Source organism: Apus apus, chromosome 4 (assembly GCF_020740795.1).
Source record: "Apus apus isolate bApuApu2 chromosome 4, bApuApu2.pri.cur, whole genome shotgun sequence".
NCBI lineage: Eukaryota > Metazoa > Chordata > Aves > Apodiformes > Apodidae > Apus > Apus apus.
In genome coordinates, this window is record NC_067285.1 from 33,496,218 (window position 1) to 33,520,544 (window position 24,327).

General features: G+C 45.3%; 2 protein-coding genes across 2 annotated transcripts in view; one reads left to right on the plus strand and one right to left on the minus strand.

Moving 5' to 3' along the window:
• Positions 1 to 24,327, minus strand: part of CHST3 (carbohydrate sulfotransferase 3) — a 354,774-nt gene that overhangs the window by 29,279 nt on the left and 301,168 nt on the right. The window lies entirely within an intron of this gene.
• Positions 56 to 23,838, plus strand: LOC127383737 (hexokinase HKDC1-like). The gene is made up of 20 exons (XM_051617143.1): positions 56 to 2,428; positions 2,795 to 2,859; positions 5,009 to 5,208; positions 9,017 to 9,179; positions 11,615 to 11,763; positions 11,856 to 11,975; positions 12,788 to 12,883; positions 13,613 to 13,712; positions 14,338 to 14,521; positions 15,072 to 15,227; positions 15,938 to 16,171; positions 16,908 to 17,212; positions 17,521 to 17,669; positions 17,758 to 17,877; positions 18,796 to 18,891; positions 18,983 to 19,082; positions 20,087 to 20,270; positions 20,954 to 21,109; positions 21,814 to 22,047; positions 22,691 to 23,838. Exons 3-20 carry the CDS (start codon positions 5,146 to 5,148, stop codon positions 22,833 to 22,835), a joined length of 2,754 nt encoding a protein of 917 aa, XP_051473103.1. The 5' UTR covers positions 56 to 2,428; positions 2,795 to 2,859; positions 5,009 to 5,145; the 3' UTR covers positions 22,836 to 23,838.

The window sequence follows — 24,327 nt, forward strand, 5'->3', positions numbered from 1 at the left end:
TTAACAGATAATGAACAAGTAGTGAACAACCTGGCAGGAAATGGGGTCAGAGGGGTGATAGGAGTCATGCGTCTCTGACCTTTGTGTCTGGTGAAAATATGGAAGGAGCTGAAAAGCATTTGTGTTCATGCCTTGGGGAATGATGATGTTCTGGCCACAGGAATTTTTTGAGTAAATTCCAGTTCTGTCATCTGAGTGGCAGTTACTGAATCAAAGCAAAATCTGTCCTTGCTCTTTAAATTCTGTTTTTTTCTCCTAGGAGGAAAAGCTCAGCACACTGATTCAAGTAAAGTTTGGGAGGAGAGGAAGAAAAGGAAAAAAGGAAAACAAGATTTTGGGGGGAAGGCTTGTACAAGCTGGGTTGAATTTCACTGTATCAAATATCTGACTTTCTAAAATGATCAACCACATACTTCTGCAGGTTGGAAGTTTGCTCGGAATGGCCTTTGGTTTCTCCTACTATCAATACTTTAAGCTGCTGTTCAGAAACAAGTCTGCAGCAACCTGAATAATGTTTTTAACGGCTGTTTTCAGTGTATGTCTTCCCTATAATTTACTAAAAAGATACTGAATAGGCAAATGTTTTCAGTCCACATGATCTCCTGCTGATTTTGGTACCAGACTGATGGGGAGGGAAAGTTTTAGATTCTTTTCCGGCAAAGTCCCATCTTTCTTTCCTTCGAGAAAAAGCAGGCAGCTATATATTTGTGGCAGTGGCCACATGAACGTTGTGAATTTTCTGCTTTGCAGATGTGTAATTCTGCATTGATTTCCCAGAGCCCTGACAGCCTCTGCTTAACAGCAACAGGAGTTGCACAGAATGTGAGCTTGCATTTAACCCTTATAAACGTATTCCATGTGATGCTAGTCACATAGCACATATCCACATGGTGATGTGGGTTAGGTGATTGGGTGGTATCAGTTGCCTCCTTGTGTCCTTTGCACTTGACAGACTCCAAGGGAGTTGCAGTTGCTCAAGCCTGCATGCGGGTTGTGATAGCACATGTTTGCCCACCTACCTCTGGGGCCGCAAACTGCCTCGTTCTGCAAAACACTGTTGAAAACCACACTTGTGCAAGGGTGGCTCCTCTTTTCTCTCCTCCAATGCATGTGGGGTTGGGTTGCAGGAGACCCATATACCTGCTGTACTTGGCTTCTAGTCTGTTTTGGTGAATTTGGCTTTTAATTGTATGCTGTGTACTAGTGTGTGTTTTTGAGCAAGGAGAGAGTGGCTGGGACTTAGGAGTATAAGACAGCCTTGTGTTTGAGCAGCAAGCCTTGCAATAAGGAAGCTAAATGACTATAAGCATTCTTTTTTGTATTTTGCTGAGATTAGCACTTGGCTTAACTCATTGCTTGTTTCCATAGTGACTCCATAGTAACTGTTTTAAGAGCTCTGAAGTTTATTCAGGCGTTTCCAGGCTGACTTTTTATGAAAGTTTTCTTTTCTTCTGAGCTAATGGTGTGGCTGTCATTGACTCCCATCAGAATGGCTGCCAAATTGGTCCCCTATGGTACAATCCAGACTGGTGCAGTGCAAACCTATCCCAGGTGCACATTTTAAACGTGCCCTGTGCAAGCAAACCCCTGGGGGAGGATGGAGTGGCCTCTTGCTCTTCTTCATGGGGCTGTGCAGAGGCTTTTTCTTTCTAAACGACATCAACAGCATTGTTCACTTGATATGTTGGCCAAACTGTTTATTTCAGGTGTTCACATTTTCAGATTAATTTCAGGCATTCGAGTTACAGATGTTTGGAAGTTTATTAATTTTCCAGTTTATTTTTGGTTTTTGGTGTCTGTTATGCTTCAAATGTAAAACGCTGATTATAACAGCACTACTTGGTAAAAGCCTTCTTCCTCTTAAGCCAACATGCTCTTTTCTGTCTGTGCTGCCTCCAGCTCTTCTAAACAGTATCTATCCATGGATTGGATTTTCCAGTCAGTCCCCTCAGGTGTTCTGCCTTATTTTGCAGCCTGGTGTTACCCTGGGAAGGGGCATATGCAGGACGAATGTGGGTACCCCTTTTCGCTTCTGAGTTTTGATGATGAGCTTATGGAAATATAATGGGGAGCAAAGCTGCTGCTAGTGGAAGGGGAAACATGTTCTAAGGGTTGGTCTTGGGAGCATAAGCTGTAATGAAAGAAGGATTTATCCTGATGACTCACCTGTAGCCTTGTCCACTGTCTCCTTGTTACCCTGGGTGCCCAACTCATCGACCGGTGTTGCCACTGCCTCTGATACCTCACTAAAGATAGATGCATGTCTCCAGCAATAAAATGCTTGTTAATATGATGTCTCTTTCTGGAGGGAACTGTTGCATGTTGAGCTGATGTACTCAGACATTTATCTGAATTTCTCCATGTAGCTGTGAAGTCCTTTTCCTCTGCAGGCCTCTGACTGCAAGGCTGTGGGAAGCGGATGGGCTATGTGAGCATCAGCCTCTTCAGGATTCTCCGTTGTGCCTTGAGACAGGGTTTGGAGGGACAACTGCAGGAGAAGAAAGTAGAGAGGGTTGTATTGTAACTGTGAAGCCCTTGCAAAGGGTGAAGGGAGGGTCTGTGGCTAACTTGTACGGGGTGCAGCTCTAACAAAGGGAGAAAACCAACATTGCCTCAGGCCTCCAATCTGCATGTAGTTGGAGCTGATCTGTTCACTTGGCCCTGGGTTGTTTCCTCTGTACTGGCCAGAATAAGTACAAAATGGCTGTAACGTGTTTGGGTATTGGGCTCTTAGTGCATTGAACTGCTGTCTGCATGGAAATGAGATAATGTCTTTTCTTTTCTTGCACACCAGCATGCCTGAAGCTAGGATGCACCAGGGATGAACGAACAAGTTATGCAGTGATTCTGACGTGTCAGGTATTCAACAGCTTGCTGCCAGTTTAGTAATGTTTAGATCTTTGAGACCCTTTTCCAGTGGCATCCGTTAGAGAAAGAAAGAAAAGAGAGAATGAAAAATAAATCTACTGTATTACAGACACAATGAGCTCTGGATCAAAGTGGAATGGAGCTTGAAAGGTGATGTTTTCAATTTTGCTGGCCAGAGGGGTTGTGACTCGGATGGCATGGGTAAACAATGAGGAAAGAGACTGGCCCTCTGGGAGTCAGTGTCTGACTTAACAAGCCAGCAGTTATTAAAAGATGAATGCAGGAGAAGTGAACCATGCTTTCTGGCTGGTAGTGTGGCTTTTTTCCTCTTTCTTTTCTCCCTCTCTCTTGAAGATCAAAGGCCTAATTTTAGAACAAGCCCTATTTATGGGCTGTTCAGCCACTCTGTCTGCTTTACTCTGGTTCTAGAAGAGCGGAAAATAAATAGAGCTGGTGGGATCTCTTGGAGTCCAGAGCTCATCCCTGATGAGCAGGAGGAAAAAAAGAAAAAGCCCTTGACCTTTCCTAGCAAACGTTCTGAGTAATTTGTCTCTGCAGAGGGAGTTCCCTTCCCCTCCTCAGATTTTAGTCTTTCCCCATGATCAGAGGCTGAGAAAAACGTAACCTGTGGCTGCTCCTGATCACCTGAGCTGTCTCTTCGTGATCCATGTCCCCTTGATGTACTGTAGCTGCCAGGATGGCGCAGAGTCCTCTTCTTCCTGAGTCTGGTGCTTAGTGTGGAGTCGAGTGTTGTTTTGTGTGTCTCTGGATGTGCTCCTGTTCATCCAGCCCAGCGTGATCATCAGTTGTACTGTTTTTTCAGTGGCATGAGATTGTTGGGTCCACTTTATGCTGTGAATTGCTACAGCCTGAGATCCTTTTCTGCTAACTGGCTGCTTCTGCCCCACTCTGGATCTCTGTAGGCAATTTTCTACTACGGCTCAGTAGTTCTTTGTGTCTCCTCCCATTACTTGGCAGCCCGCCCTCCTTTCCATCTCCCTCTTCTCTCCCTGCCTGAGGTTGTTTTTCTAACTTATCAAAATATTTTTTAATTGTAATCTTTTTCAGCAAAATTTTGGGTGGCAGTTGTCTGCCAGAGCAGTAAAGGTGCTTCGTTCCAGCTGAAATCCTGCACAGTAATTGGGTGGAAACACAGGGAGTGCAGGTGTAGTTTGAGAGTGAGCCTCCAATTACTCCACTAGAATGTCTTTTTTTTTTGTGTGGTTTTTTTTTTTTTTTTTTGTTCCCCTTCTTTTGTTTCTCTTGTTTGTGTCAACGTTTCACCCAGTTTGCTTTGAATGATGTTTCCATAGTCCATGTCACTTGGTACAGTGACAAAATCCTGGAAACACTTTTGTATTCAGAGTGAACTTCCGAGAGCAATAGTTGGAGGCTGTGTCAGATTCGACTGTGATGGTGTAAGGAAGCTGCTCTTGCTGTAGGCTCTCTGTGCTGTGCCAGTGAAAGCCATTTATCAAGTGAGGCAGTCTGATACCAACGTTTGTTGGCTGCCAGGTCAATCTGTCCCCTCCCCAGGATCGGTGTTGATCTGAAACTTTGTCTTCAGGAGGGGTGGAGGCAGGGTAATCTGTACAAAAAACTCCCCGCTGGAAATTGCGCAAGAGGTATTTCGGCTGGGGGCGGGGGTCTGTGTGTCTCTGCTCCTTTACACGGCTCAGGCTTAATTGGAAAAAAAGCTGCAGATCAGGGTGCACTGTGGGGAACTAGAGCAGAGTTAATTCATGCAGAAGAGCTTGTCTCGCAAGTGGGAGCGCTGAGCAGAGGGAAGAAACCTCCTGAAATCCCCTCTAACTTTCCCGATTCCCTGCAGCACTTCCTTGCACGCTGAGCTGGTGGGAGCTTGTTGGCTCCCCAGGAAAGAAGCAGGGGGAAGCGGGGCAGGCTGCGTAGCAACTACGTTGCAAAGTGGTAACAATTCCCAAGTGGGGCAGTAACAAAATCGATTTTTCTCCTCTTCAGCTTGGCAGCCCTCCAGGTGCCTGCCCTGGCACAATGAAGTGTGTAGCTGGGGAGGGAGGGACTTTGGGTTGACGTGGGGGGGGGGTGATACAAAGAGACAGAAGTTTAATCATTGAACTGATCACACTGGATGGATTTATTTCTGGACTCAATTTCCCAGGAACTCCACTATCTCACCCTGGGGGAAATGCCTCAGCTGAAGTTTCTCTAGCTCCAGCTTTGTGAATAAAGACCTGTCGCTTTGGAGTTACTCACAGCAGCTCTGTCACCACTGGCTCATCCATCTGCTCCAAGAAAATGTTTGCCGTCCACTTGCTAGCTTTCCATTTCACAAAGCTGAAAGAGGATCAAATGAAAAAGGTAAGATGCTGTGTTAGCTGATTCCTGATTTGAGACCTGTGTTATGCAAATACTGTGGGGTCTGCAGTATGTGATGCAGACTAGATAATGGCATTGTTTACTAAAGCCATACAGCCAAATGGGGAAGAAAGTGGTTGGAGCATAAACCATCTGACAAGTGTGAAAATAGATCTGGTTGGTGCTTTTCCCTGCACAGCTATAAGTTCTAGTAATGGAGCAATTCATCTTCAGTAAGGAAAAGTGGTGTTTAAACTTTGTCTAGCATGATGTGGTGAAATCCAGAGGGCAGAAAGGAACCTCTTGCTGAATCATTTTGCAAGTGTAGTGTGAAAGGTGGGATTTCTAACGCTGAGTGGGGATCAGAGTCACTCACATTGTAGCAGGGGTAGGGAAGATTCCTGGGGTCTTTGGGCCAGGTGTTCTGGGACTCAAGAATCAGTTCCCACTAGTGCTGGTGTGGGTGAAGTGCCTGTGCCTCCTCTGTGATTGTCCAAAACTGGCTGATCACTCTGATGCCTATAGATGTGACCTTTATTTACACTTGGAAAAGCTCAGGATGGCCCAGATCTGAAGCCATCAAGTACTGGAATGAGCTGTCTCATGGATGGTCTTCCCTAATTACTCTCATGGCCGTGTTGTAACAGGTTTTTGGCTCTCCATCATAACACCATGTGGGACCTGTAAGCTTCTTGGGTCAGAGGTCCTCTGGTTTCTGGACATGTCCCCTGTGGGTCCTGTGTTCTGGTGTCTCCATTAAGTGCTTTCTGGTGGCCATTGCTGCCAGGCTCTGTCCTCTTGTTTTCCAGCCAGCTGGAGGTGGGGCTGTCTGCAGACGTGTGGCAGTGCAGGAGACCCAAGGTCCCGGTGGGTAGATCTACCTACACCACTGAGCTCATCAGCTAAGTGAGCCTCTCTTCTCTGTTGCCTTGCTTAAATCTGGAGTGGCTTGTTAGAAAGAGGTCTTCTTCTGCTCATTCTGCCTTGAAGATAGCCGTTCCAAGAGAGGTCTTAGTATCAACATTGAGATGTCTCTGACTCTGTCAGCCAGCCCTTTTATCCTCAAGGATTAGTCTGGCCAGAAGCAGGCCCCAGTGCCCTTCCCTTGTGTGAGGATCTGACCTAAGATCTCTCATCTAGACAGTGCTATTTCTTATTTCTATTCTATTTTTTATTTCTTATTTTTCACTAAGAAAGGGAGAGACCTTGTGGAACAGGTCTTGGGTGGGGTGGGCTCTTCAGAGAAATGTCCAGAGTGGAGTTAAGGGAGGACTTTGCTGAAGGAGGGCAGTGGAGAGGAAGTAGGGGAGGGATTCTGGCAAAACCCTTTTAAAAAACAACCTTTCTGTTAGGTGCAAAATATCCTTGCCTGAAGGCAAGAAACCATATGCTCTTTAGAGTTCTCTTCCAAGAAGCCTAGGGTAGGTTGCATGGAGCAGAGCTGGTTTCTCCCTAATTAGAAAGAAGGGATGCCTTTCCACCTCTCCCTCCCAGGCTTCTTTGCTCTCTGGTGGCAACAAGAAGAGCCTCCCTGCTATGAAAATGGTGCTGTTTCCATAATTGAGGCAACTGTCCTTGTGTGGTGAGAGGGAGGCAGCGAGACAGTTTGGTTTTGCACAGCCTGGTCATCCCTGTGTTTGCAAGCAAATGGTATGTGAGCAGCCCTTGCTCTGGTTGTAAATCAGGCTGGAGAGTCAGCAGGCTTTCCTGGGCTCTTATCTGGCTCCTTGGAAAGGCCTGTCTCCTGTGGTTGTAGTTTAACAGGGTGGGGAATGCAGTTTCTGTGGGGAGCTACTGCATGTTCTCTGCAAACAGATGTGATCATTTTTATTACTGTTTAGTGTGTTATTTCCACTGGGACTTCTGTCACACGGTTATCTGGGTCTGTGTGAGAGTGTGTGAGTGCTGTGTGTGTCCAGTCATTGTGTTTTCTCTTTGCCCAAAAAAGCAGTGCTGGTGCTTGGGTTGAGATGGTGGATCCTACACAGTGATGAGGCCTCAAAAAAAAACCAAACCTTGGAGGAAATGAAGTGCTTGTGCAAACGAAGGCTACAAAAAAAGATCTAAATAATGGCCTTTTCAAGGCACAGCTGTATCCAAAGGCAGCAGCTGCTCCTTACCAATTGCATCTTGTGTTTTTAAGGCTTTCTCTTCTGTGTGTGTGTATGTTTTGCTGTTAAGTAAGTGTTGGAGTTACTTTCAGGGTCCTGGCTCTTTCAGGTGGGTCATTGCTGACCATCAGTACTAAATGGGACTGTGAATAGGTAATTAGTTTTTGCCTCATTAATGTAGGTGACCAGTCCAAATTGCAGAAGAGGCCAGTTATCTACAACCTGCATCCTTCTCTGTTTAAACAATGCTGCCTTTTCAATCTTGCCTTTTGCCAGTGGGACTTGTTTTGTGTGTGTTCTCCCAACCCTCCAGGCCTCCCTGTGTAAATGGAACTGATGAAATGCTCTCAACAGATAAAGCAGCCTAATAATTTAGCCCATGGTGCAGGGCTGAGTGTCTGTCCTCTCCCACCTCTCCCCTGCCCATCACCTGCAGCCCTGAGTCTGGCATCCTGGGAAGTCAGGTGTTAACATGGATTATCCTCCAGAGAACATCCAGCTGTTAGGAGCACAGCATCATCTTTGTTCATATGATAGCAAAGTCTGGCTCCCCAGTGGAAAAGCATTTGGATGTTGGCAGATCCTTATTTTGCTGCATTACTCCTTTGTGGCACCCAGCTATGCAGTTTCTAGGCCACCTTCCTTAGAGCCTTGTGTCCAGCCCTACAGGTAGATCTCAGTCCAAGGGGTGTGTGGTCCTAAAGCAGAAAACCTCAGTTTTTGCCCTGATGAAGTTGTACAGACACACTAATCAGCCTCTCTACTAGTTTATCTGAAGGAGTGTGTGTTATTTCATAGTTGCTTTTGATTTCCTTTAAATTCACCCAGCTTTTATTTTGATGTATGCTGAGAGTTATGGAGCTTTAAGAAAGGATATTGATGGCACCCAAAAGTGTGTTTTAGATGTAGTCCTAGAATCACAAGAGAATGGAGGGCAGGGCTCTGAGAAAAAGGCTTATAGCTCCAGCCTGGCATGCCAACAAAGTTAATTGTCTGTGGAGTGAAGCAGTAGCTGAATAGATGTTTTCAGGTTGTGGCTGACACGCTTGGGTACTGATGGTGTTTTCTGGACTTGACTCAGAGAGGTCAAATTCTCACCAGGTCAAGACACTTTTCAGTTCTAGTTCATTACACGTGTAGGGGGAGAGGATGGTGTAAAACCAGCTTGTCAGGGTCTCAGGCAAGTCTCATGGGCAGCAATTCACCAAGTTTGTGTTAAACATTTTGAAAACAAAGGTTTGTAAGAGTAAATGTTCTGATGATGTCCTGGTGCTTCTTGCACTGAAGATCATGGGAATTTAGGTGCTGAGGTAAAAAAATGAAATAAACTTGTAGAATTACAGAGGTGGGGTTTACAAGTTCAGCGTGTTACATTTGTGAAACTAATTCTTATGTTGTCTCAGGGTCTGTTTAGCCTCATGTTCATCAGGCAGGAAGGAGTGAGCAAAGTAATTCTTGTCCAGCAGTATTCAGAGGTGTTCCTGAACTGGAATTCAGGATTTTGATTTTTTTTTTCCACACATGGCTAGAAAACTAGCACAGGTGTCTAGGAAGCTCCTGCATTTTCTCTGCTTGCGGGAAGCCTCCCAAGTGCACACAGGACAAGTCCCTCTGTAGTGTGAGTGCAGTGCTCAATCCCAGCCAGCTGCTGGGCACTGAGGAGCCTGCATGCCTGCTGATAACATCTTCCATCTCTCCAGGTTGACAGGTACCTGTATCACATGCGTCTCTCCGATGATGTCTTGCTGGATGTGATGTCTCGCTTCCAGGCTGAGATGGTGAAGGGCCTGGGGAGAGACACACACCCCACAGCAACAGTAAAAATGCTGCCCTCATTTGTGCGCTCGCTTCCCGACGGCTCAGGTGAGTTCTCCCGGCTCCATCCCAGCAGCCCTGCTTTAGGAAGGTGATGGGATGCTGCCAGTTCTCAAGGACATCACAGCAAAGGCCTGTGCCAGTGGCTGCCTTTCTCATGTTGAGAAAACAGTTGTGTATCGAGGAGACAGCAGCCTGGGGGGAGTGGTGCTGGCAAGAGGGTTTTTCCCTTCACAAGGTGGATTTTGAACCCGGTGTTGCTTGTTTGAGGAAAGGACCTCCTGGTAAGTGCTCAGAAAACAGCTTCTTTCATCTGCTAGTGCGGCTGTACCTAGTGCAGGCCTCGCTGCAGGAGCTGTGGCTGGACACGGCAAGGGCAGCCTCTACAGCCCAGACCCTGCAGTGCAGTGTGGTGCAGGGTGGGGATGTGGGCAGTGCTGTGGCCTGGCTGCTCAGGGAGCTGCAGGGAAGGCAGGGTGCTGCCAAGTGGCAGCAAGGGTGCCTTCTCAGGACTGTGCAACCTTCCTGGTTCTGACAGCAAATTGCACTGCTTTCTCTGTTGCCACAAAAAGTGATCCCTTCCTTGCCTTCTGCATTGGGAAAATCTGCTTCTGGAAGGGGTCTACCAGGAAACAGCCTGCTCTGCTGCTGCAGCTGGATCCTTGTTTCCAGTTGCCCCCGAGACTTAAACAGGGAGAAGGTTCAGTAGTGTCCTCTGGAATGATGCAAGGTGCGAAGTAGGATCTAAAAGCATGTCTTTTTTGAAGAATTGTGCACCTGCAAAATAACCCTCCTGGCTCAGCTGGCTCTTGGCAGTGCAGGCTGACAGAAAATGAGGTTTTTCCCAGGTTTGACCAAGTCTCTGAATTTGTGCAGAATTCTGTCTGGCCTGGGTCAAGACTCAGTGTATAACAGCTGTTCACGCAGAAAACATATTTGCTTTATATCTCCTTTCCACAGGACTTTATTCCCTCTGAAGGCAATTTTCCTACAATTAAATGTGAAGGAACAGCTTTAATGACATAAAGGGAACATTTGGAGGCTAGTTCCTTGAAATGAGGGATGTCTGAGAGAAATTATGTACAGTGCCCTCAAACTGCCTGCCTGGACCTGGGCACTCTTTAAAAAACTTAACTCTTGCTGTCTCAGTGACTGTCACTGTTTCTGAGGCCTTATACAGCACTAACCCTGTCCTGAGACAGTAGGGGGCTCCTGAGGTCAGGAGACTTGGAAAATTGCATGTGTAGGGTCATCCTTATTGCAAGACTTCATGTTTCTCAAGGCCAACTTTGGGCAGTGCTTTCCTGGCCTGTGTGACCTTTCTGCTGTGTCAAGGACATGCTGCAGAGTCAAGCTGGGCCGTGTCTTATTGATACTCTATGTATGGAATCACATTGATTTTTCTGTTTTTGCTCTCTTGCAAAATCCTTATTGGGTTTTTTTTGGCTTCCAGTCAAAAAACTTCCAGCAAGTGTAAACACCTCAAACTTGGCTGGGTTTTTCCATTTGCAATGGCAATAAACTTTCAAGTTTTTCAGTGCCCTCTGTGCTGTTACCTGAAATTACTCATATGGAGCATCATCTGTTTTTAATCATTCAGGGATTAATGGTCTGACTAATGTCACAGTTTACTGAGTAACCCAGTTTGCCTTCTCACCTTTGTGATGCCTGGCGATGGTATTACAGGTAGAATTTCCTGCTTCCTTCCCTTTCAGGGCCAGATTTGATAAGATTTAGTCATGTGGTTGTACAAAGATCATGCAAGGCTGTGCACATGCCATTGCATTTTCCTGTAGGGAAGGGCCTTCTCCTGTGCGTGGGATGAACAGATAATTGCTTTATTGTAGCAGTGAGGCCAAACTGTCCTTCTGTCCTTCCTGCTGGAGAAGAATGTGTTTGAGCTAAGAGCACTGCTGACTGATTAACAAAGCAGTACTTTTACAGAAACACCTGCAGGCACTTGGGAATGCTTGGTTTTGGTTGACTTTGAGTGGTAAGTTCATCTTGCCCCACTTGGAAATTGGCTTCTGCAGTAGGGCCGAGTCCTAACACAGGGCTGCAAATCTTGCATCATTACTGGCTGTAGATAATGTTCTCAAGATCCCATTTCCTCACATTTCAAGTGTAAGGTTTTACAGCCCCTGTGTGCTCTAGTTGGCTTTGCAGTTCCTTTGGCCCTCTCTTGCTGAAAACCTTATCCCTCTGCAGCGTGAGAACACGCTGCTGTGGAAGGAGCAGGGTGGCAAAACCAGACTGCTAAATAAAGCAAGCTAACAGGAGGGACCTGATACCCTTGCTTAGAGTTGCCAGCTCCCGGCCTCCCTGGTGATGTTCCCAAGCCAGCAGGAAAAGGACCCCCCCATGATGGGGCAGGAGGGCCTGTGGCTGTGGTGGGGCAGGAGCTCTGGTCTGTGGGCTTCACCATGGCATCTGGGTCATGCTTCTTGGCCATCGCTGGTGATGGTTGCCCACTTGTGTTGCAGAGAAGGGGGACTTCCTTGCTGTTGACGTGGGTGGCTCCCAGTTCCGTGCCCACCGGGTGAAGCTGTTTGATGATGGGAAGCAGAGCAGCCAGCTGGAGAGCAAGTTTTACCCAACACCCAAGGAGGTGGTACAAGGGAACGGAACCGAGGTAGGGCACGCGGGGTTTCCTGTGGTGGTGCTGGGCTTGAGCACGTGCCTGCTGGACACAGCCTGACTCTGCCCTCTGCTCTTTTGGGGCAGCTCTTCGATTACATTGCTGACTGTCTGTTAGACTTCATGGAGACCAAAAACCTGAAGCATAAGAAGTTACCTCTTGGCTTTACGTTTTCTTTTCCATGCAAACAGACCAAATTGGATGAGGTAAGATGGAAAAAAGGAATAGTACTGACAAACCTAGCTCCTTTGCAGAACCTGGAGAAGCTATTGCATGGGAGGGTTACCCTGTGGCCTTTTTGTGGGGCCATGTTTACACAGCTCTTTGAAGAAGGTGTGGATGACCATTGGAATTTAACTGGACTTCACTACTATTCAAGCACTCATTTCTGATCTCCAGGCAACATGATCTTTAAGCTGAAGTTATTCTTTTACTTAATTGGTACTTGATTCCATAGTAACCATATGCCCTTGTATGAAGACTGTTAGACTGCAGGACACATACTTTTTTTACCCTGAAGCATGTTTCTTTTTTAATCATTCCCATTCAATTTCTTTTTTACAGTTTATTCTAAACACGAAAGACCTGTAGCTGAGCTTTCTGAGAGGTCATGTGGGGAAATGAAGGGCTGGATGCAATTTTGTGGCCTTTTATTCTAGCTTTTCTGATATTTCTGGGGATCTGTGCCTTGTGTCCCCCTCCTGTCAGTACTTAATGCTGTTAAGCTTTGTGCTTAATGCTGTTGGTTGTGGTGAACATCAGTAGAGCCACACATGCTTTAAACAAAGCAGAGGGAGATGCATTTTGTGGGATTGGGACTTTATTACTGTACCTGTGTAGTTGTGTTAGTACCAAAAGGCAGCCCAAGGACACATGTTCTGCTGTGACTTGTTTTGGCCCACATTTTAATGTGTTGGGAGACATAGTGGGCCTCTCCACAGGCTGGTCTTGACTGTCTTTGTGGCAGGTTTGTATGCTAAAGTTGAAACTTTTTGGTCACTGGACTGTTCCTTTGCAGGGAGTTCTTCTTGGCTGGACAAAACACTTCAAGGTCCGAGGAGTGCAGGACACAGACGTGGTCACCTCTCTGCGCAAGGCCCTCCAGAAGCATAAGGCAAGTTCTCTGCCTGCAGGAAGTGAACCTAAAGATTGTCCTCCTAGGCTCTTGGCTCTTGGTGTGTGAGTGGTTTTGGGAGTTGCCAGGCAAGGACAGCCAGTAACAAATGTCTAACATAGTTACGTATCTAGTAGCTTTGTCTCTCCCAAGGAGCTGAAGCCATGGAAAGGGACATGCAGCTGCAACTCAGGCTGCCCCAGATCAGTCTAACAGTGATGGTGACTACACACTGATAAACTGGGCTGGCTGTGACAGTGGACCATTATGGCCCCACTGTCTGAGCTGGCAAGAGCCTGTCAACGTGGCCTTGCTGCATTTAGGTATGTGTATTTTCTGCCCCATTTGGCAGGATCTGCTCAGGACATTATCCTGTCATGTGGCCCCTAAGGACAGATACAGAGGTGCCAGCATATCACAAAATTCAAAGCAATAAGACATTGCTTTTCTGGCAAATGAGGTTGGATTAAGGAAAATCAAATCCTGCAAGCCAAGATCCTGGCTGGCCAGGCACTGGAGAATTCATAGATGTTTGTTACTTTACAGGATTGTGAAGGGAGAGTGTTATAAAAAGAAGGAGTCTGTCTTTCAGCTGAAGAACTTTCCTGAACCAGACCTTCAAAGTACAACCTGGGGAGCATGTCTGCATGTTGGTGCTTTAACACACAGGAGGCTTTCTAGGCTTTTTTTTTTTTTTTTCCTGTTCATCACCCCTCTTTATCCTATTAGGAGATGGACCTTGATGTTTTGGCACTGGTCAATGATGCTGTGGGAACCATGATGACTTGTGGATATGATGACCAGCACTGTGAAGTTGGACTCATAATTGGTAATTTTTTCTATTCAGTTGTTCAATCCTAACAAATCTGGAGTAGAAGGGAGTGTCCCAGTACAGGAAAGAACTGGAAGAAAATGGAAGAAACAATAGTCAGATTTTCAAGCCTGGCTGCCTTCTGTAAAGCAGCTGTTTTTATGCTGATCACATTGCCATCAAATACCACAGTCCCCATTTTGTCTGGGTTCCGTTGTGACCAGCATACTAAACTTTTCTGCTGACTCTATAGCAAATGGCTGTCTGTCTGTCCAGGGAAAGCTGAATTCCTCTCACGTCTGGTAGTTAGCATCAGCTGTGCTTTCCACAGGGCCTCCACTTTGTGCACTGTAGTAGCTTTTTTAAGGCACATAAAAGTATATTTGAAAAAGAAAAAAAAAATAATTAAAAAAAAACAAGTCAACCCTTAGATTAATTTCCAATATTTTTGCTCACTGTGAAATGATTATTTAACAAGGGCAGGTGGCTTGATATTAGCATCCTGTACCACAGGGTTATGCATTTATATTTTCTTCTGAAGACAATCTATTGATTTATTCCCAAACATGTGGAACTAAACAAAAAGCAAACCATTTTTGGGGACAAAAAAGTAATTAATCAGCACTGGCTTCACCTTGCACAGGGACTGGCACCAACGCATGCTACATGGAGGACATGAGGCACATTGATCTGGTGGAAGGTGATGAAGGAAGGATGTGCATTAACACAGAGTGGGGTGCCTTTGGAGATGATGGTGCTTTGGATGACCTCTGCACAGAATTTGATCGGGAGCTCGATCTAGGATCTCTTAATCCTGGGAAACAACTGTAAGTTATCTGCTGGCTGATTTCCCTTGGCAATCTGAGTTCCACAAGTGTGTTTCCAGTGTGTGCCAGGAGGCCCTGGGGAACAGGAATTGGGTTGAGTGAACTTGAGTGTGACTTGCTCCTGGTCCTGTCCTCTCCAGACCCATGCCTTCTGTGAAGGGTGGGTACCTTTCACAGCCCCCTGCCTGACAGGCCACAGGGTTGCTGGTGCAGTTGCTGTTGTGTCATTGCAAATAGATTGTTGCTGCTGTGATACTGTGGAGGGGTAAAGAAGGAGGAGGGAGATAAACAAAGGGCATATTTAATGCATCAAAACTTCTTCTACTGGCTGAGCTGCTTTTGAATATTCTCTTTAATCGCTCAGTTAACCTGAAGGGCTGTTTTTGGGTCCCAGGACCTCAGGATGGCATCCCATCTACAACTTAGCTCCCAAAACCCTTTTGTGCATGCTTAAATGTGATCCACCTACATAAGAACATAAGATGCTCTAACTGTTCACACCTCTGGCAAGCTGGTGAATGCCTGTAATCCTTCCTGTGCCCCATTCCAGGTTTGAGAAGATGATCAGCAGCCTGTATCTGGGGGAACTTGTAAGACTCATTCTCCTAAAAATGACAAAAGAAGGTCTGCTCTTCAATGGGAAAGTGTCAACAGCTCTGCTTACCAAGGGGAAGATAGAAATGGAACATGTGGCCGCAATGGAAAAGTAAGAACCTGCAGTATGGTGTTTTAGAGTGGCGGCTAGTCTTTCACAAACATAGCAGTGATAATTATCATGTTAATTGTAATCTGTGAGTAGTGGGAACAAACCTGAACTATTCAACTTGATTCTGCTTTTGCCTATGAGAAAAGTTGATCTTTCTGTAAGTAGGAATTGTTGGAAGATAATGTTTGAGCCAAGTACCTCAGAAGGCAAATGTGTTGGTATCCATCACAGATGCAGGTTGTTTAGATGGCATTTTTGGAGACCCGAGCACATGGGATGATTGCTGCAGTTCTCAGCTTTTGTGATATGGGAGTAGTGGGGTTGTGGAGATGTAGTAGTCTCTGGATGGATCACCACACAGAAAACTGACAGATTGTGGTATTTTGAGGAGGAATCCACGTTGTTACTCTAGCAGGGATTTTCTTTGTTGTATTGAGTGAAGCTGTGCATCTATTCCTGTGCTCTCCTTCTATGGACTAAGTGTTTTATCCTGTTCTCTTCTTGCCTAGGTAATTGGTGTATCTCTCTCACCAAAAACTGAACCCCAGGAAGCACTCTCTTAAAAGTCTGGTCTCTCCCCTGGGTACTTTGGGGGAACCAGTTATGATGCTGCCTGATTTTGTCTCTTTTCTTTTTTTTGAGCTAATACTGGTTAATGAGCTGCTTTCATATCCTTGCCTTAGATGATGTATTCTTTTGTGTTGGGGCAGATACAAGGAAGGTCTGAGCAACACAAAGGAGATCCTTACAGAGCTGAACCTCTTTCCCTCTGAAGAAGACTGCATTGCTGTTCAGCATGTCTGCACCATCGTTTCCTTCCGCTCAGCCAACCTCTGTGCTGCTGCCTTAGCAGCCATACTGACCCGACTGAGAGAGAATAAAAAGCTGTTAAGGATGAGAACCACTGTTGGGATTGATGGGGGACTCTATAAAACCCACCCCCAGTAAGTAACTGAAAGAGGATTTGGTAATTGCTGGCTGTGCATAGATGTTGCAGAGGCTCTCCATCTGCATATGTGTGTGGCTTTTCAGAGGACTGCTGATTTTACTGCAGGTTTGGGGTAACATCTGGTCGGTTGTGGAGGATCAGACTGGCTTAATTATTGCAAAGCTGTCTCAGGAGCTTTAGAACTTGGGGTGGGAACAACATGGCACATGGGATAACGGTGTCTGGGGAAGAGTTTCCTCAAGTGACTCCTGGGCCTCCAAGGCACTTGCAGTTCATTATGGGGGTTTTTGAGTATTTGTTTGGGGGTTGTTTTTTGGTTTGTTTGGGGTTTTTTTCCCCATTTTTGAACTTATGTTTTCCCCAGCTGAAAACTTTTCCAAATGTTTATACCAAACTGGGTGGAAGTCTAAATCCAGGTACTCACTCTCACCTTCTGTTAGTGACTGTGACTTTCTACTGTTGCTGGCCTTTTTCTCCAAGTGTCCCTCTCCCTCGGCACTCACACTTGTTTAGAGGCATCTCCATGTTCCTGTAAGGGTAGAGGTTCTGCAAAAGAGCCAGAAATCAGGAGCGTTGTACCCATATCCTAGACCAGTTTTCGGCCTTGTGCTCCGCTGGCTGTGCTGCAGCCCTCGTGCAGTCGGACGTGCGCGTGCAAGGGGAGCGTGTGCGTCGTGAACTGTGCCTGCAATGCCTGGGAGGGTCTGAGGGAAGCTCTCTGTTTGCTGTAGATATGCCAAACGCCTGCACAAGGTGGTGAGAAGGCTGGTCCCAAACTGCGACGTCCGGTTTGTCCTCTCGGCGAGCGGCAGCGGGAAGGGCGCCGCCGTGGTCACCGCCGTGGCCTACAGGCTGGCAGCTCAGCGCAAGCAGATCGACGCTGCTCTCGCGCCCTTCCTGCTCTCCCTGGACACCCTGAGGGAAGTGAAGAGCAAAATGAGGACTGAGCTGGAATACGGGCTCAAACGAGAGACCCAAGCCAGTGCCACGGTGAAGATGTTGCCCACGTACGTCTGTGGGACACCAGATGGAACAGGTGAAGTCATTTCGTGGCGGGCTGGAGGTGGTGCTGGGAAGTTGCTTGTCTGCTTTCCAGGGGGAGTATGCCAGTTAGTCTGGCAAATACCACTGTGACTTATGATGGCAAACTGGTGCTTCCTACCATGTTATGAGGTTGGACTGTCAGCCCCATCCTAGCCGACTGCTGGGATAAATGCCCTAGGGAGCAGTGTGCCATCATTGGCCCAGAGGATGTTCCTTGGGATGTGTTGCAGAGTGTGCTGTTCTGACTGGCAAAGATCAGTGCAAGAAGCACCAAAGTAAAGTACCTTTCTTCTCTTACAGAGAAAGGGAAATTCCTTGCCCTTGATCTTGGTGGGACAAATTTCAGGGTTCTGCTGGTCAAAATCAGAAGCGGGAGAAGAAGATCTGTGCAAATGTATAACAAAATCTTTGCCATTCCTTTGGAGATCATGCAAGGGACAGGGGAAGAGGTAACCTGTCATGAACGTTGAACTGATCCAGTCAAGGCCCATTGCATGGCATTACTGTGGGATTTATGTGCTTTTCCTCTACTTCCAGCTCTTTGACCATATTGTCCAGTGCATAGCAGACTTCCTGGAGTATATGGGGATTAAAGGTGCTCGACTGCCTCTGGGCTTCACCTTCTCCTTCCCGTGCAGGCAGGCCAGCATTGACAAGGTGAGAACTGCAGCACAGGTGTGTCAAGTGGCAGCTGTGTACCTGCTTGGTAAATGACACCACTTGGAGTGAGGGTGGCTTGGTTTGGAGATTGTAAGCAAAGAGCTATTCTTCTAAATGTTTTCTTCCAAGTAGGACTTTACAATGTTGAAAAGGTGTAGGTGTGCAAATTAGTCTTTGGAGAGAATATTTCACCTGCTTTATAGGAATTGTATTACTCACTGTACTGTACAGTGTGTTTTATGAGAAAGTTATCATCCTATATGCATATGGGAGGTAGAACTTTCACCTCTCATGTCTGATAAGAGATGGAGGTTACTTGCTTTTATTCTGTAAGGATATGGTAGCAAAGTGACTACTTAGTTTTAATAGCCCAGGAACCTCTTATACTGCCTTAACTTTTCAATGGCAAGAGAAAACAGATGCCACCTTCTACTTCTGCCAGCCTAGGTTGCTCTCCAAAAAGAAACCAATTGCCTGGAATAGTAGGATCGTACCAATTGTCCTTCCAAAAAAAACAAGGGAAAAATTGCCAGTAATCCTCATTAATGTTTAATTATTTACAGAAAAATAATTTTTTACAGTCTTTCCCACCTAGGTAATGCAATGGCTATGTGCACAGGAGAAGGTGAGGTGGGAAGGTTGTCCAAAGCAGAAAAAGAGTGTGCCACTGGGTTGACAGTGTCTTGATAAATAGCTGAGGAAATCCAGAGTCACTGCCATCAGCAGCTGAGTAACACAGATGCACATGCTCTGCACTAGTGAGTCACAGTAACCTGTCCAGGGGAATATTTTAAAAAATTATTAGAAAAATAAAACCAAGCAGGAGGAAGGAGTGGAAACAAGAAAAAACTGATGCTTCAAACTTCCCATCTTCTCTTGATCTTCACTTTGGGTTTTCTTCTTTTTCCATTTCAGGGAACACTTGTGGGGTGGACAAAAGGTTTCAAGGCAACAGACTGTGAGGGGGAAGATGTTGTTGATATGCTGAGAGAGGCCATCAAGAGAAGAAATGTGAGCTAGTCCTTTCTGCTCTTTTTGATGTATTTAATGCACACTGCATCTCTTGCTGGGACCTCACTACTGATTGTGATTTGTGATTTAGGAGTTTGACTTGGACATTGTAGCAGTGGTGAATGACACTGTGGGGACAATGATGACATGTGGATATGAGGATCCAAACTGTGAGATTGGCCTTATTGCAGGTACAGTGATAATGAAGTGACCACTATAAGAAGAAAACATATGTGCAGGTGCTAGGCTTCACACCATATATTGGAATTTGTAAAACAGTGTCTTTTATTGGAGTTTGATATATATTGTTACTAGTCACTTAGAGTTCTTGGCAGATTTGTGTGGCATTCAAAAGAGAACACAATAGCACTGGTAGCAGATAGAATCTTGCAACTCTTGGACTTTTGATCATTATCCTTGATAGTGCTCAACAGGTGGGTGCCTGGTAAAAGAATGTGGGAGCAGTAGATGGAACAGGAATCCTCATTCTGGCAAGTGCATTGATATTTACTGTTTAGCCAGGTCATGTCCTTAGAACAAGAAAATACTTCTTAAAATTTTGAATGAATTATTTTTGAGCTTCCTAGATGATTCCCCCAGTATATCCCTCCAAGTTTTCATCCAGAAATACATCTAAGGATGTAAGATCTGAAGCCCCATTTGGAAAATAGACTCTTCTGGCTGGCTGAGTACACCAGTTACCTAATTTTGTCTGAAGAACTGGTCTTTGTATTACTTATTGTAACCCATGTTGCAAGTGGCCCTGCTCACCATATCATTTCAGACTTGGTAGCTGCTTGACTGGCTGCTGGGCTGTTGGCAGGGTCTGCTTTTGGGAGCATCCTGTCATGCAAGGTGATTTGTTGTGCTTTACAGCTAGACTGGCAGCAATGACTGATCAGTGTTTGCCAGTGGCTGCCAAAGCCATTTCTGACCCCTAACAAACAAAGTTTTCATTCCTCTACACTGGGAATTTTCCATGCAGGACCAATGTTACTGGGCACATTCTGTTGTGATAAGTTCCTGCACTCTTAGCGTTACTGGTCAGCACTTGCCCCTGTAAGATAGGGAGAGGTCTTTCAAATTTGGTAGAGAGAGAAAAGAGCTTTTAAGATGATTGCTGCAATCATCTTTCATGTGTTTCAGCTGCTACTTCACTTTTCTGGCTGAAGCCTTTTAATTTCTTTCCATCCAGGAACAGGCAGCAATGTGTGCTACATGGAGGACATGAAAAACATAGAAATAGTGGAAGGGAATGAAGGAAAAATGTGCATTAACACAGAATGGGGAGGGTTTGGTGACAATGGCTGCATTGACAACATCAGAACAAAATATGATAAAGAAGTAGATGAAGGCTCACTAAACCCAGGGAAACAGAGGTAAGTGTGATTGTCCTGATGCTGAGAGCCTGATTAAGTCAGTCTTTGAGACACACTGGCTGCTTCTGAAAATGTTCTTAATGAATGAATAATGTGAAAGGAAATTCTAATATTACATTTGATTTGTTGCATGGTAAGTAATGCAGGTATCCAGACAAAAATTTGTTACAGTTTTCACCTTAGGGAAGTTACCAAGGAGTGCAGCTCTTAGCATTTCCCCTCAGAGTGTAGGGCTTGTTGCATTCCTCCTCTTGGAATGTTTTTTCAAAGGTAAAGTATAACTTGTGCAAGAGATTAAACTGAACTTGACCATTCTTTGTTTGGTACAGACAGCACTGATGACATATGACTCACTGGCGAACACATGGCAGGGCAGGGAAATATTCCACTTCAGTGTGGACTCTGGCTTTAACACCATCTTCTGTTTAATATTGCAAGTTTTTTTTTCTCTAGTTCTCTTACATTTTAGCATGGGTATATAAGTTGTTATTCATGTTTGCAGTTGAAGTCACTACAATGGACTTTTGATGGTTGAAAGATGGTGTTCGATGGCTATTGCTTTGCAAGCTTTGGCTGCTTTTGCAAGTTACAGGGCATGTACATACCACTCATGTTAAACAGAGCTACTGTGCCATCTCTTTGAAATCACTTTCTGGTTTTTTTTTTCTTTTATAACACAACAGGTATGAAAAAATGACCAGTGGAATGTACCTCGGTGAAATAGTAAGGCAAATTTTGATCGACTTAACCAAACAAGGACTGCTGTTCAGAGGACAGATTTCAGAATCACTCAGGAAAAGAGGCATATTTGAAACAAAATTCCTGTCTCAGATCGAGAGGTAAAGTTGTTAGATTTATGTGGTTCAAACTCTTAAGGTCTTCTGGGACCTTCTTCTGGAAGGTGTGCAGAGCCCTTTCTTCGAGATGTCAGTTATTGTTTTCATCTTTGCGCACCTCTCCCTTGGCCCCTGCCAGCTCCACAATAAAAGCCAAGACCAAGGAACTGGGGAAGTGCCAGAATTAATCTGTAATGATATGAATGATCATTTTCTTTCCACGTAGGTGTGTTATCTTGGATGCCTTCTACTTGGGGTGTTCCTTGTAGGGCTTAAAATAGTACTAATTTACAAAATAGTCAGTGATGTGTGAATACCCCATTAATATGTACTTATCTACATATCTGTGCACGATTGCAATGGTCTCCTAGGCCGTTTGAACCCCTTTCTACTGTGCAAAACCTTGGGAGGTAGAGTCTCAGCCTTGAGATCAAGAGTACTTCAGTCAAGTGGCTGATTTGGCTCAGCTCCCTCCTAACTTTGGGAGCTGGGTGAATAACTAGTGCTTGTACAGCCTAACCTAGCGAAGGGCATGCCAGCAGCAAGGTTTCCATTTGAATTAAGACTGGAATCTGCCTTAGAACAACTAGAGCATGTTAGAGTTGAAGAAGTGGTCCCATTTCCCTTGATTCATGGCAGAGTCTCAGCTGTGGGACTTCCACTTGCCAACTTCTCCTCATGTGCTGCCTGTGTTTCCCTCTGCACAGTGACCGGCTCGCCCTCCTCCAAGTTCGGCGAATTCTGCAGCAGCTCGGCCTGGACAGCACGTGTGAAGACAGCATCATTGTGAAAGAGGTGTGTGGAGCTGTTTCAAAGAGAGCTGCCCAGCTCTGTGGGGCAGGACTGGCAGCCATTGTAGAGAAGAAGAGAGAAAACCAAGGCATGGAGCACTTGCAAATCACCGTTGGAGTAGATGGGACTTTGTACAAGCTCCATCCACAGTGAGTACCTTGGGACCACTTCCCTTTGCTGTTTGCTCATTCCCACCATGAAAAAACACCAAGCTGTACCAGTTTACTACCAAGATGATAAAAAATGAGAGAGGGGATAAAGTTCTAACATGTTTCCCTGCATCCTGACGTTTCTCTTGCCTTGCCAAGGGATGAAAAACTGCAAAGTGAAATCCACTTCCCACTGGGAGGCTCTTTTCTCTGAGGTGTTGAGCGATCTTACTCTTCTAATGTATATTTTCCAGTGTTTTGGGGGATTTCTATAATATCTGGGTGTCCCTGGTGGAAAGCTATGTTAAGTTTTTGGAGTTGGGTTATTATTTTGTGAGCAAGGCCTAGAAGCAGCTTTTAAGCAGGGAGAAGAGAGCCTCCTCCATGGTCTGTAAAGGCAAGGGGGGCATCTGGCATCATCCTGAACAAAACTGAAGTGGAGGAAGAGAAATTCAAATCTGATCATGTATGGAAAGTTGTGTCCTCCTTGAATAGGAGGTAAAACAAACAGAAAGGGATGCTGTAGAGAACTAGTGGAAGATGTTGGTTGAAGTTGTGTTTCCTCACTAACAGATAAATGTGAACATCTCAGCCCAAAAAGTGGCTGCTAAAATGTTCTGCTCTTCTCTCCCCTTTCTTTCAGTTTTTCTAGGGTCCTACGGGAAACGGTGAAGGAACTGGCACCTCGGTGTGATGTGACTTTCATGCTCTCTGAAGATGGAAGTGGGAAGGGAGCTGCCCTCATTACTGCAGTGGCAAAAAGACTGCATAACGTTGGACAGAAGTAGAAATGAGAGGTCAAGTCATTTCAGCACAACCAGGTGCATGTGCTAGAGATTTGCTGAGTGGTGATTCAAGGTAGCTTTGCCAGACACCAGTACACAGGTACCCGTTTGCAGGGAGCAGCTGGTTTTTGACCAACCAGGATTTTGTGGATTTTTGTCCTTTGATAACTTGGACCAGGTGTTCCTGCTCCCCACAAGCATACTGCAGTCTGCTTGGTTCTGTACTTCCTGCAATGCATTTCTGATGCACACAACCAAACCAACCAAACAAAACCAACCCCAAATGTGTCTTTTTACAACAGTGTCTTTTTAAGCTACTGCCACAACTGAGTTTATGATCAGTTTGTTAGGATTTGTGTGTGTTTTAGTTGTGGCTTGGCCTGGGTCAAGGAACGTTAAGGTGTTGCACCTATCTAGTGGACATGTTTGTTTGATGCTTCACAGATTTTACAATGAATCTGCAGGTAAAAGAAATTAATGGACTTTGGTCAGTGATGCTCCCCCCTCCGCTACATTGGTTGCAAGTGTATTGCAATGTAATACTTTTCTGAGTACAGGAGGCATGTTTAATAAATGAATGTAAAGGAAAAAAAAAAGATGATTACACAAAATAACAGTTTGTGTCAAAATATATCAGTGCATCTGAGTTGCACGTACATCTAAACCAGTGCTGGATGGATTCTGACTGTGACTGGTTCTTCTGATACTGGGGAAAAAGAGGATGTAGAAGATGATACAGGGTCTGCTGTGTCTGTGTCAGGGCTGTGTATCAGAGTATCAAATCTGGTTCATTTTTGGGCTGCCAAAATAGCTGTGCAGAGGGGAAAAAAAAAATCACCTGGGTTTCTGAAATTCTCCTCTTTGTTTTCCCTTGGTTATTTCTTTGCCTGTTCTTGAGAGGATTGTTTCCATTTTGTGGAAAGGAGTTTATCCTTGGTTTTAATTTTCTGTTGCCTGCTGCTCTGCCTGTTTGTAGCCTGTTGTAAATAAATATGTGGTGCTGTGAGCCTTTGCTTATCTGTCTAGTGCCTTTTCTGAGTTGTGAGGAGAACACGCAGGCAAGTGGGAGCTTTCTTTAAGTTTGTCTTTAACAGTGTTCAGTGGCACTGCAGTTATGAAGGTTGTGGATAGAACCCATGCCCCTGTGAGACCAAAAATAAACCAAAACAATAACATAGAAAAGAGAAGCAGACAATCTGTAGCCTGGTATTCTCTTTTCTCACATATTCTTACATCTCCTTCAATTCTCTCTTCTTGAGTATTTGCTTCCTTTCAGCAGAAAGTGGGGCCAAGAAGTGTGCTTTAAGTTAGGTCAAAAGTAAGTGTTGTGCAGCAGAACAAGCAGTTTGGTTTATGCAATAATCTGTAACAAGGCCCATGTGTTTAAATTTAGCAATGGCAAATTCAAAATTGGAAGCTACAGACCTTTCTTGTTATGTAGGTTTTAAAAGAAACATGTCGACAGCTCTGTCTGCTTCGGTGTCACTGAATGGGT

Excerpts from the sequence above, each read along its gene's own strand:
- LOC127383737 (XM_051617143.1), top strand. The coding sequence starts at position 5,146 with ATGTTTGCCGTCCACTTGCTAGCTTTCCATTTCACAAAGCTGAAAGAG. Across the intron at positions 14,522-15,071 it reads CTTAATCCTGGGAAACAACT|GTTTGAGAAGATGATCAGCA; the intron begins GTAAGTTATCTG and ends GCCCCATTCCAG. Across the intron at positions 21,110-21,813 it reads TTCCTGTCTCAGATCGAGAG|TGACCGGCTCGCCCTCCTCC; the intron begins GTAAAGTTGTTA and ends CCCTCTGCACAG.